Genomic DNA, 13,498 nt, shown 5'->3' with positions numbered 1-13,498 from the left:
CACACCCGCAATCCGTCGATGATGGTGTACAATCGACTGCTAATAAAAGCGTGGCGTTCATCTTTGATTGCTTCATGCCATGGATCCTCATGCGTTTAGGATATTCCTATTATTAAAGTATATTTACCACTTGTCCAATTTAACCTTCATATTATTGTTGTGTACACTTTTTATGAAATTCTGAAGAATGTAAAGCAAGCTGAATAGCTAACGTGCTTTGTTGTTGAGGTAAATCATAACAGTGATCAGAAGATGTCTCCCAAGTCATAAATACATTTATATGTTATTGTGTATAAAAAGAAAAAAAGGCATCTCATTCAGTCTTTTATTTTTTTTAAATGTATAATGCTTTCTTGCATTCATTTTCAATTTAATTTATTCATTTAATTGCCCTTTTCCAATATACACCCACTCCCTCTTTTCCCACTACTTCTAATACTAATAATAGCGTCTTTACAAATTTATTTTCTTATTTCCTTTTCATTATGCAAACAAGGTGGTTGTCATTCAAGGTGTTTCATGAGACTAACTTACCACCTGATAGTTCCTGATTAACATTATGTCTTTTTTGCAAGAGATATCTTATTTCATTAATTTAGTTTCCATTTTACCCGTCAAATGTAAGTCACAAACGCCCAGTAAAAGTTGCGTTTCTGAGGAAATTGGACCTGTAACAACATTAAGAGCAAAACAATCGTAAACATTACTCATTTTATAGTGTTTATTTATATTGTACTTGTTACTTTACTGCTTACTAATCATTTTACTGATTTATGAACGTCGTGAACTCTGTGAGGTTAGTTAGCTGTAGTGGTGTTAAGATATACGGTTCACTATGGTGAAGACAAACACACAGACTTCAAGCCCCAGAATGCATAGCGCGCTATGAGAGAGGGGCGGGTCAGGATTGGTTGATTGCATGACACGTGACATATCCGGCATCTCCCCGCTGAGTGGCGTCCTGTCTCCGATGCGTTAGCCTGCTTTTTTGTCTCCAGACGCTTCAGAAACGGCAGAGTCTCATCCGGGAAAACCAGCTCTACATCACGGTACGTTCACCGGGAGCCTCCACCGACCCCCCCGCGGCGGCAGCGCGTGTTCGGTCGGAGCGCAGTGTTTTGTAACTTTGGCCTAAGTAGTGAGCAAAGGTATCGGTTAAAGTCGATACGGTCACTCGGTGCGCCCGCGGGACATCGACTCCTGTTCCGGTAAGCTAGAATCCCAATGACGACTAAGTCCCCGCTTCCCCGCCTTCTCATTAGATCTCTGTTTGTTGCTCGGCGATGGCTGTTAACGGCAGGAGGGAACGTCCATGTTTATAACGCCTCTCAGTGCGCGTGCTGATGACCGTGAGTGCACACGCGCCGATCCGCTATTCACCGAAAGTCTCACTTCATGTGTGCGATGACGAAACTCAGCAAGTTGCGAGTAAAACTCACGATGTATGAACAATATGTAAAAAAAAAAAAATAAAAAAAGTTAAATCTAGTCAATGAATAAACGATCAACAGTGTCTCTAATTCAGTTTGTAGCTTTTAAATGACACCTGGACGCACTAACTAATGTTCCAGAGTTCATGGCCTGTACTGAACTTTATTTAACACTTCATACTACTATTTTTTTCAACACTTAAGAATTCCTCTTCATCAGTGTAATGTATGTGTGCTAACTTTCGCATTATTGAAGTAGTTTTGTTGTCCGCAATGTTTCAAAATTCAATAAGAAAATCCCTTTTGAGGGCAACTTCCTGGTTGGCCCACAAGAATCCATCTCAGCTTCACTGTGTTTCCCTTCTTGCAGTCCAAGATCCGTCATGAATTTCTTCGTGGAGACCATGCAGGTCCTCCTGCTGTCCATCTGGTACAACGTGGAATCTTTCATCCACCTCTTCGTGCCTAAAAGAAAGAAGAACATCGCCGGGGAGGTGGTGCTGATCACGGGCTCCGGTAGCGGGATCGGCCGCCTCATGGCTCAGGAGTTCGCGGCTCTCGACACCGTGCTGGTGTTGTGGGACATCAACCAAGAGGGCATGAAGGAGACGGCCAGGCTGGCCAAGCAGAGCGGCGCCAGCAGAGTCCACCACTACCTGTGTGACTGCAGCGACAAGAACGAGGTGTACAGAGTGGCCGACCAGGTGAGCACCGGTTCCACCTGTGCCCCCCCCGACTTACTGCGTGGATGACGGACACACTTAACCGCAGGAGGCTTATGTTTGTTGTTGATGTGCCGAGGAGGCTCACACACACATGCTGCTACTGAGAAAAAGCTCTAGACTGTCGAGTGTGGATTTGAAATGTTGTATAGTTACTTGAATCCGATGTGCTAATACAGTCACGACTAAAAAGCATTGGGTTAACGTGGCTAGCAAAGTGTTGCTAACCGTAGCACTCTAATAGCACCTAGCACCGAGCTAATCCTACGCTAAACATGACCTAAAGCTGGCTACTACGTCAAGAAGGTGGTGTTTGAACCACTGGTCCTCATCAACAGGTGTTTTCACATGAGCACAAAGGCGGAGTCAGACTTCGCCAACAGTGAAGCGTGTGTAACAGTATGTAAATCAGGGCGTTGCCCGGGCGCCACCATCCACATCCTGGTCATCAACCGGTTGTGCCTAATGGATCATGGGAGTGCGATAGTGCAGCTTTACGCCGTCTGCTGTGGAAGTCCATTAGCTGTGTGCGTGTGTGTGTGTGTGTGTGTGTGTGTGTGTGTGTGTGTGTGTGGACGTGAGGCAGGGGAGGGGGGGGGGGACTGTTGTGTAAACAGACACTTGATTGACTGGATGTGGACTGCAGTGAGCGCACAGAGCACGATCTGAACAGCCAGCTGGCTTCAAATGCTAATAACCCTTAACACAATGATAAAGGGAACTCATTGTGTCCACAGGAACCAGGAACACGGCCCAGGCGCTCTGTGTTACTGTCTGCGGTTTCATCTGCTCTACACTTTGACGTCATGAGAGCACACGCTGTTTTTTTTGTCAATCAAAGACCGCAAACTATTACTCCAGTTAGACGGAAAAGCGCGGAAAAGGAAGCAAAGTTACAGACGTGTAGTTTCCGGGCTCAGCGGGCCAATGATGCCCTCCAGGAATCAGCGTCAAATATGTCACCAGTGTCAAGCAGACACCTCATGCTGAGTCCATAAAGACACAACCGCGTGTTTATATGCCAACACTGAAGACAAGCAGTCAGGAGCTGGCAGTAAATAGGTACTATATACACATGAAGTACACAAACGATCCTCGTGTCCTCCATAGCTCCTCTAACGAGTTACCAGCGAGGGGGGAGGGAAGCTCCGCTCATGGGAGTACAAACGTGGCTCGTGAACAGGATGTAAAAAATATTCATTTGACTAAACATTTTGCAGCCAAATGGCTTCAATATATATTTAATAAAATAGCAAACTGAGTGGAGGTAAATATTGGAAACTTCCTCGTCGTCATCAAGCCTGAGGGGAGGCGATTACCCTGCAGACGCGTTTCCTTCAGTGAGTCCAGCATCCAGTGACTGTGTTTTATTGCTGTATTGTAAAGATAGCAGTATCACAAAATAGAGCAATTAGTATAGTGTACTTTTAGCGTAATTTTCAGGGATCAACAAAAATATGACTCCCGTCTCTCAGCCCCTGTCCTTCCAACAAACCTTCACCCCCCCATTCATACCAACACCGCGTGTCCCAGGTAACGTAAATGACAGAGGAAAGAACCAAGTGTCTCCTCCACAGAGCAGCAGGTAGAAGCAGCACTGGAGGTGCTAATACAAGTATGCCGTCTGTCGAGGGATATCTTGATCAGGATATCATTCTTTTACCATCCCGCTGTTTGAAGTTATCTTTCCCTTTTATCCGCAGTCCCACTGGCGTGTAAGAGGGCAAGGGTCAAATTCCTCTTGCAGCCAGCATATAAAACCTTCACCTTGGAACACCCGGTGTGCATGTGGACACGTGTGATGTTTTGAGGCTGTGCCTGTAGAGATCTCCTGCCAACATGTGTTTGACAGCGCTGCACACCGGCTGGGATCACCAGCCTGATTCACGCCTTAATTATTCTGCTCATTGTCTTTCTGTTTTGGTCCATTGAATCATTGCAAAAATCTGTGGTGCAATTTGTGTTGATCTCCACTGGTTTGTTCCTACCAGCAGAGAGCACCACGTAAAGACTGTTTTCAAAAACCTCTTTGGGGTTTCACGGTATTCTTTGTTAATTTTGAGGGCCGGCGTTGGGTTGGATGGAGGGCGGGCCAAAGAGCAGTGACGTGTATCTACACCCCCCTCTGATGGGACATCTCCCCCATCCACACCAGAACATACGGCTCCGCCTGCCAGGGCTCCTGATGCTTTGATCCATCTGCCTGCAGCCACCACACATGTTAATTTGTGCTGACCGGGTACGAAGGTCCGCGAGGGTCATCAGGGAATGATCCTGTCTCGCCTCTTGCTTCACTGGGACAAAGCAGCAGACATGTTATTGATTAGCCCAAACTACATGCAGCTAATAGGAGGACGGAGAATTGTGTCACTGACCTCGTATTGGTGCCAAGTAATGAGTTATATGGACCCGTTTACTATGAAGCACTATGATTGGCGGTGACGTGATTTGTTCACGTGTAAAACATTTATATTATACAGCCTCTATATGAGGAAATCCACAAATGTGTCAGCGAGCTCTCCAAGCTAGTAGCTGAAGTGCCAAATAAAATGTAACCTTTCTGGTGTTTGGTCTTTGTACAAATGTACCGCGGCTCAAAAAAGGTTTAAAAACACTGCCGTACTTAATTAATTTACTGTTTTATTGAGTCTATAACCAGTTATAAACCGTGGGTTCATTTGGTTTTTCCACTTCAGACACTTTATTTTGTCTGTCAATGTTTAAGAATACAAAATATGAATAAATGATGACCAATTACAAATGCAGCGTGTCGTTTGCTAAGACGCATGAGCTGGTCAGAGACCAATAAGGAGGAAAAAAACACTGCATATGTGAGCTCCTTTCCTTCCTTTACAGAAGGGTGACTGTCCCATACGTCTTGCTCCATTCAGGTTAAGAGAGAGGTCGGGGACGTCACCATTCTGGTGAACAACGCAGGCATCGTCACGGGAAAGAAGTTCATGGACGCCCCCGACTCCCTGATCGAGAAAACGATGGAGGTCAACACCATGGCTCACTTCTGGGTGAGTCCACCACATCAGCACACGGATTAGCTTTGGATCCAATCTCTCGCAGAGACTTTGTCTTGATGGAAGGTGTCCTTTCAGAGGCCGTCAGTCGGTACGGTGTTAGTTCTATATTGCGGTCGCACGAACACAACTGAATAAACTGCTTTTTAGTTTTTGGAACTTCATTTTGAGCAGACCATTTATTTGTTGGTGATGTAGCTCATTTATGCCAACGCAGACGCATGCTTAGATTTGTCCGTTTGGCCGGATGGCTGATGAGGTTTGTGTGTCTCCCTGCTCAGACCTACAAGGCCTTCCTTCCTGCCATGATCGCCAACAATCACGGCCATCTTGTCAGCATTTCCAGCTCTGCTGGACTAATCGGAGTCAATGGATTGGCAGGTGTGTGTTTACTCCTTCTGTCTATATCATGCATGTCTCATTCATTACAGGATCTTTTATATTCAAATGTTTGCTTCCTAAAACAATTTCTATAAAGTGCTGAGACTAACATTTTTGTTTAATTTGTCTAATATTACATTTGAACACATCATCATGTTATAAAAATCATTTGCACATTTTTACTGAAAAGTGCTTGAACGCATCATCATGTGTAAATGCAAACTCTGTTCACGTTAGCCGTTAGCTTCATTTGAGCTAGCAGGACTTTGCTGCCCACAGTTTGCTAACAGCGGTACATTCAACATCAGAAATCTCAATGTTTCTTGTAAGAATAAATATGTACAGATAAATGTTTTTGCAGCGTTGCCTCGAACTAGCTCTCCTCCTCGTGTTTTGTTTAGCCCAGCTGGAGGGTCCGGGGTTTAGACCCCCCCAGGGAGCTTCCTGTGTTTGCATGTTCTCTCCGTGCTGTTTGGGTTCTCTGGCTTCCTCCCACATTGCAAAGACATGCACAATTAGTTGGTGACTTATTGAATTGCCCGTCTATGTAGGCTGTGGCAGATCTGTCCCCAGCCCGAGGGTCTTTGGGCAGGGTGGGACAGTGAAGCCGCTGTGAGCATGTGAATGTAGGACTCACAGTAAAGCGGGGACCTCGTTTGGTCACCGCTGCCACCAGTGTTTGTGATTGAAAAGCACTTAAGAATACAAAAGAGCTTTATAAGTGCAGTTTGCCGTTTGGTTTTCCAAAATACTAATCGTCCAGTTCACTGCTTCACGTCTGAGTTTAGATGCTGTGAGTCTCGAACTCTGTGTTGCTGTTGAAATAATCGCAACATATTTTCAGAATTTGGGCATCTACTTACTTAGAGTATTGGTATTCATGTCGTCCCTGAAACACTTCACTAAACGTGTTCAGAGTCTCCGCGTCGTCCTGCGGCGTCATGCAGTTCATCCGCCTCTTCTAACACAACATGATGGAAACGCTGCGGCTTGAAAGGCGCGGAGACCTGCTTCGTGTTGCTATTGCAGAACCACGGTGTGTCTGTTTGGGCCCGAATGCCCCTCTGGCGCTGTAAACGGTGGGAATGTATCAGCCAGCCTGCTGGTTTGTTTACCTTGTGCTGCCCAGAGGTGGCATTACTCAGTGAGTCACCAAACACTTCTACTGGGGAGAAATGAACACCGAGTGTACAGCCTGTGTACCCAGAGTGCAATGAGCTATGATTAGCATCTACTTACCAGTGTTTTTACAAACAGGCCTGAAGTAGCTTCCTGAAGGCCTGCAGGGATATCCAGTGGGCAATAGGACCGTATGTAGGAAATGTCCATTTCTATTCATCACCAGAGAGTGCTGCACATGGTGAGGTTTCACTGAATGACAGACGCTGATATTGTAGTTAGCATCCGTCGCAGTGGTGTGACATAAATTCAGTCCATGTCCACCAAGTTTCCCTCTGGTTTCTACCCATAAATGTAAATGGTAAATGGACTGTACTTGTGTAGCTTTATTCTAGTCTCCTGACTACTCAAAGCGCTTTAACACTACATGACATCATTCACCCATTCACGCCCCTATTTACTACTGGCTGATTTATACAGTGTTATCTTGTTTAAATAACAGGGATATTGCATTGGACTTGACTTTGTTAATATTCAAGATGGAATCACTGAAATTATAGGGAACATATCTTGCATAAAGCAGATCGAACTGCAAATAAAAAAATAATTCAGTGTTTTTAAAAACCTCATTCAAGTTTACGCATAAACAATCTATAAAGTGGAGCCATTACTCAATATGCAATATGACAACTGTATGGTATTAAACCGTCACCTACGTTCGTTTCGGGTTCTCATTTTCTCTTCAATAACTGTAATAGTTAATGGAAGATATGTGAGTAGATGCCCTCTCACCCATATTTTTCAGAGATGTGGGTATCTTATCAGTGGTTGTGTAATGTGACCATTGCGCAAGATCGTTGTTATCATCCACCTGCTGTATTGTGAGAAGCACACATGTTACATGGTGGCTATTAATGAGCATGAGTCAGCCCCATCCAACGGACTGAGGAGAGGCCTAATTACTGGACTTATCAGTCGCTAAATTATCATTACACCCGATAAGAGTTCGGTGGTGTGCTAACCGCGCTTTAGCATATGTGAGGCCACGTATGATCATCTCTCTCTCGCCATGATGTCAGACTGCGGTGATTTCATGCAGACTATCGGGGCGCTTCAGGGCAGACAGAATACGTTTTCCCAATCTGAAGAGGCTGCCCTCGTGTGGCGTGTGTCACGGTGGGAAACGGAGCCTTTGGGATGTGATGTCGCTATCAGACGCACTGCGTTGCATTTTACTTTAGTTTCTGCAGCTGCAGTCATACAGTACGTACTGCACGCAGTATGCATTCGGACATAGTACCCTCCAATAACAAGGCACCTTGAACTTTGACCCTGCTGCTCACATATCTGCTCTGGGGTCAGCTTGTTACTACAAAATGGGAGGGGCCATGTTTTATGGGTGTGTCGTCACCATTCGTATCTATACAACCAACGTGATAATGATTGGTCAAAGTTCTTCAGAGATCCAACATTTTTTGTTTGCTTAAAGTGTACCAGGTCGATGTGTTATCTCAGTCATTCCATCCATTTTATTCTGTATATGTTTACTGTACACATGCGACATCTCTGTCCCGAAACCCTCCATCGGCACGGGAAAAGCTATCCAGTAAAGACGTGCTAACTAAAGGAAAAACGTATCTGATCCAAGAGACGGGCAGGAGGTTTACACCGAGAATATTTAGAAGTCATTTGATCAAGGTTGATGGGAGAGAAGCCGTCATAATGTGTATTCAGGAACAAGTTGTCACTGGTTTGTTCTCCTGTGCCTGCAGACTACTGTGCCAGTAAGTTTGCAGCCGTAGGCTTTGCTGAGTCTGTGGGTCTGGAGCTGCTGGCCACTGGGAAGGACGGCATCAAGACCACCATCGTGTGCCCATACTTCATCAACACCGGCATGTTCGATGGATGTCAGACCAAGTAGGTGTCTTCATGTGACGCGTCACTGTATTTCTGCTTCTATCTGCAGGCGTTACCTTTCCAGGTCACCCGTCCCTCTGTCCGTTCCTGTTCAGCAGATATCGCAGCAACGTCTGGAGGGAATTGCTTGTCTTTCCACTAAAGTCCTCCTTTTTATCGGGTTATTTTAAGGGTTATGCGCAATATTACAAAAATGTTGGATAAACCTGGTGAATTGAAGATATGTGGACTGACAAGGATGTAAACGCAAACATGACGTTTTTTGTTTTAAAGTGCATAACTGCACTGCATATTTATGTAAAGTAGGTGATGTCTGTGCATGATGGTTATTCGGCCTGTCACAAGACTAATCATTTGGTAGCGGCTACTAATACCAGTTCAATTCTACAATTTATAATACCTCTTTAATACCAAAGTAAAACAATGCAAATGCCATCAACTCCTTTACTACTGTAACTACTTCTCTACTAAAACTGGAATCCAAGCAGCTCAAAACAAACGTATAACCCTTATATTAGTGGATGTGAGCTAAAGTTATTTATGATGAGAGCTGCAGCCAGCAGCACTAATCCCATCTCAGACGATCCCTAGAACCTCCGAAGGTCTCTAAAGGTTTCTCTCATCATTCCAATGGCTGCAGATGATTGGCTATTATCGCCTCAGCTCAAATCAACCACTCAAGTTATCTCCATCTGCGCTCACATTTATTGTCCACGCGCTGCTGCCCACATACACTAAGCGAGGCTGCCTGCTTCATGGCCACAGCTCAAGAGACCGCTGGGAGATTAACTGACTGTGTACCAGTCCCTCTTATCTCATTGAGCACAGTTGTATATACAATATCGGCCCGAGGTATCTGGAACCAAAAGTAATCCAGGAGTGGTGTATAAAAGAGATTTTATCGGTGCATAAAGTATTACAATACACCGACCCAAGAGACATGAATTAACATGTAGCTGAGTAGACCGATGCGTGAACTATCCGGCACACTGGAGTCCGTACTGTCGTGATGGAGGGACAGCAGAGAGGTCCAAACCGCTTAGACGTGGTGGTCTTCAGCCTGAAGACGTTTCTATCTGCCGTAGTGGAGCCCGTCGTCCGCTTTAAAGCTCGCTGATCAACCATTCTGTCACATGTCCGGGATTCACAACATAGTTTGCTTTAAAGGCTTTAGGAACAGCACGTTTTTTTTCTTCTACATTTTTTGCGGCAAAGGCCTTGTCACTATTTCACTAACTAATATTCAAGCGGCCCCTTTGTCCCTCTACGTCGGTGAGATATTTCACGTTGTCATAGAAACCAATGCGTCTCCTAGTTTCCTACTGAGGAGCAACACGTCAACACAAACTCTACCAGAGGAGCCTCCAGCGCAGGTCTGTGTGGGGACACTGACTCTGGGAGACACGGGACTCAGGGTGTCTGTCTTTTGTTTTTCTTACCTGACCACACACACACACACACACACACACAGACACAGACCGACAGACCCCCGGGTCAGATGTCAGAGGTGTTTGGAGACTTGTGTCCGTCTCTATTTCTGTCTCCCTGCCCTCCTCAATGCGACCAGGCCCCGAAGCCACCGGGACACATGCTTCACGCCAAGCCGCCACCCTCCCACCCGTCACACTCGCACCCTTTGGGACAACCAGCCGCTCGCCTCGGTTCCACCGTCTCTGCCGTGTGACAGCAGGGAGGGAGAGCGTGACGGCCGCCGTTAACAGTTGGATGTTTTTGTTTCCCTTGTGTTCATCAGGTGGCCAACACTGCTGCCGATCCTAAATCCAGAGTACGTGGCCAAGAAGATCATTAACGCTGTGCTCACAGACCAGGTCTTCCTGCTCCTGCCCAAGACCATGTACCTCATCACCGCTCTCAAGAAGTGAGTGCTCTTACCTCCTCTTCCTAATGGCTGCACTCATGGTCAAAGTGGTTCGTCTCCACAGGCTCAATGGTGCATCCAACGCACGTGTGTCTGGTCATCGTGGGCTTAGTGTCAGATCTCAAGTAAACATGTGGGACTTCACAGTATTAATGGTTGCACCACCGACACACGGTCACATGAAGGGTGTCTCTGCTAAGCCGTTTAGCCATTGATGTTTATGTCTGGGGATTGAGTGGATTTTTCAAGTGTATAAAACACTTGAACAAAAGTAGTAGAGCGCACATCTACTCGTCTGCCCTTATTGATCTGGCGACACAAAGCTCCTCCACCAGAGATGGTCTCCTTCAGAGGAAACATCTCAGCGCTCCGCTCTACATGTTTAACGTCCGGGTTGCTTTTGTTGTTCATTAGTTTCACAGCATTAGTGATTGTGAGTTACACAGTGTGTTGAGTGTTGTGGTGAAGGAAGTGATGCCCTCACTGTGGGGTAGTTAGTTAGCTGTGGGGTAGTTGGTTAGTTAGATAGCTGTGGGGTAGTTCCATACTACGGCCCCTGAGGCATGAGAAGCGCCGATACAGAAATGTGAAAGCTGGTGTTCCGGGCGGAGGACGAATCCTTCAGACCTTTCCCGTTCGGGGGGGTCGGAGGTCGGGGGGGGGGGGGGGCAGTGGTAATGACAAGCCGAGCCCATACCTTCCATTTTGGTGTGCATTGGGTACAGATGTTATTGCAAAGGGGTCACAGAGGTGCTGATTGCAGCTTTTACCCCTGTGGCTGTAATCACGTACAACAGCGAGCTGCAGGGTTCTTTTAGTCCGTGTTGGATGCATTTTGTCAGGGTGGTGGAGATTATTTGTGTTACATGGAAAACCAACAAGACCAAAGTGTAAAGTAACTAAATCACATGTCGTCCTTGATTCACTTTTCCAGTTGCCGGCACACTGCGTTTGAGCTTATGGTCCTGATTACCGTTAACTAAAGTTTTGCAATACTTCTCGTTGTGGGAGGGGGCGTGTGGGTGGGGGGGGCGTGGGCAGAGGTCACATGGTGTGCTCATTGGTAGTGATTTGGGAGACCGGTGTTTGAATGAATGAAGGGTGGCGGCGCGTCTGCTGCGTCCCGAGTCACTGGCTGCAACGTGGAAGCTGACGTTCTCCTCCCGTCCCTCCGCCGTCCTCCTCAGTGCTGTGCAGTGGAAGCTGACCTGCCTCCTCTCCTCTTACCTGGGAATGTCGGCCCAGGTGGAGAGCCACGCTGACACCAGTGGCCACCGCAAGTTGCACTAGTGCTTCTCTGCTGTCCGAACGGGGTTATGGCCCGTGTGTCATTTTACAAGTTCGGCTGACTAGCGGCTATTGTGTTTACAACATTTCTTATGTTAATTTATGATATCTGTAAAAAATAATGTCAAAATATATTTTCACATTTAGAAATTACATTTTGACCAGTTAAAACTGAATAAAATATATTAGATATCCTTAGTAAGAATATATACACATGTGCATACATACGAACAATTGAATTACAACATGTTCATAAAGAATTGTGACCTTCCCAAAATCACCATAATTACTTAATTACATCATTTTTAACTTTTTTGAAGTCTTAAATTCAATAACTCCAAACGCACTTATCACTTTTAAGAATATTATCTCCACTGCAAGCGTATTTCAAGTATATAAAATGTTACAATTCCAAGCTGTTTCAATAATTTAGTTTCTACCAGTCACAATTTATAGATATCATGAATGATATCGTAATGTAAGAGAATATGCACATATATCCTCATTACCACAAATGACACTTGACACTTGAAATCCACTATGAACACTTTGATGGGTAAGAATTTAGTTTTATATTTCTTTTTTTTAATCAAAATTCTGTGTGTGTGTGTGTGTGTGTGTGTGTGTGTGTGTGTGTGTGTGTGTGTGAGAATCACAATGCTGATCAAGTGTCCCTGCAAAACACCTATTGAGTGACATTACGTGTTTAATAAAGATTGTTTCATCTGAATCGTGTTACTGAAGAAGTTTGCGGCGTCTCTCAGGCTAAATAAATAAGGCTTCCTTAATGATAGAGATCCTTTCATAAATCCATAATTATATTTATTAGGACCTTGCTTGGGTAGTTAATACGTGAACCTTTTTGTGGTGCTCAACAATTTCAGGTTTGTATTTAGTTTTTGTGTTAACGTTTTAATGTATGCTTGAACCGTTATTGAGTTATATTGAAAGAACAACATTATCATGTTGAATTATCTTAATTTCCACTGACTTTTTATACACTTCACTGCAATGATTCGTTAATTTAAGTTGAATAAAACTCCATATTCACACGTTGTGTTGGTGCGAGGCTATAAAAACACATCAATAATGCAGAAAGTAACGCCTGCAAACTGCTGTGAAGAAACGGAATCATTAAAAGCATTCCTAAAAACCTCAGACCGGGGGGGCGGGGCATCACCTGTGTGGCACTCAGGAATCCGTTAGGGGGTGTGGTTTGCAGAGATATGGAGATTCTGCTCGCGCTCTCAGCCAATCGCTGAGCTGAAAGGTATGATGGCGGAATTACTCCGAAATACTAACACTCGACTGGTGAAACATCAGGAGTCAGGCAGCTGGACCGGGACACACTAGACCGTCCATTATTTTAGTGTGTGATTCACACGCTTACTGCACAGGGTTTTGTTAAGGATTAAACATATTTTGATTTTAATTGAACGATCTATTCGATAAACAAGCTCAGGCGCACAACAAAAATATAACAAAGATAATCGTTTAGTAAATAGAAAAACTAAATGAGCTAGCCGCTAACCGGGGTCGCTACGTCTCTCTGGCTGCTGCACTGCGTGAGGATGACACGCCAAGAAGAGTATTCCTCTCAATTTCATCGCATGAACAAACATTCCAAGGCACATGGACCGTGGAAGCATTACTGATGAACCAGCTCTGCTTCTTTGTCCCCTCATGGAGGACAGAGGACGGACTGGACACTAAAGTGACTCACTATCACCTCGC

At 45.1% G+C, this 13,498-nt stretch overlaps 1 protein-coding gene across 1 annotated transcript; it reads left to right on the top strand.

Annotated features, from left to right (window-relative positions):
- The first annotated feature begins 901 nt into the window (after positions 1 to 901).
- LOC120816204 (epidermal retinol dehydrogenase 2) lies at positions 902 to 13,240 on the top strand. The gene is made up of 7 exons (XM_040171668.2): positions 902 to 1,049; positions 1,801 to 2,134; positions 5,044 to 5,175; positions 5,463 to 5,562; positions 8,454 to 8,598; positions 10,352 to 10,477; positions 11,665 to 13,240. Exons 2-7 carry the CDS (start codon positions 1,814 to 1,816, stop codon positions 11,765 to 11,767), a joined length of 927 nt encoding a protein of 308 aa, XP_040027602.2. The 5' UTR covers positions 902 to 1,049; positions 1,801 to 1,813; the 3' UTR covers positions 11,768 to 13,240.
- The last annotated feature ends 258 nt before the right edge of the window (positions 13,241 to 13,498 follow it).

This window comes from Gasterosteus aculeatus, unplaced genomic scaffold (assembly GCF_964276395.1).
Source record: "Gasterosteus aculeatus unplaced genomic scaffold, fGasAcu3.hap1.1 HAP1_SCAFFOLD_58, whole genome shotgun sequence".
Lineage (NCBI taxonomy): Eukaryota > Metazoa > Chordata > Actinopteri > Perciformes > Gasterosteidae > Gasterosteus > Gasterosteus aculeatus.
This window is presented reverse-complemented; position numbering and strand designations above follow the sequence as displayed.

What these genes read in the sequence shown, in the direction of transcription:
- LOC120816204 (XM_040171668.2), top strand. Translation starts at nt 1,814, where the DNA reads ATGAATTTCTTCGTGGAGACCATGCAGGTCCTCCTGCTGTCCATCTGG. An exon ending in ACACCATGGCTCACTTCTGG is followed by an intron (nt 5,176 to 5,462) that starts GTGAGTCCACCA and finishes CTCCCTGCTCAG; the next exon opens with ACCTACAAGGCCTTCCTTCC. An exon ending in TTCGATGGATGTCAGACCAA is followed by an intron (nt 8,599 to 10,351) that starts GTAGGTGTCTTC and finishes TGTGTTCATCAG; the next exon opens with GTGGCCAACACTGCTGCCGA.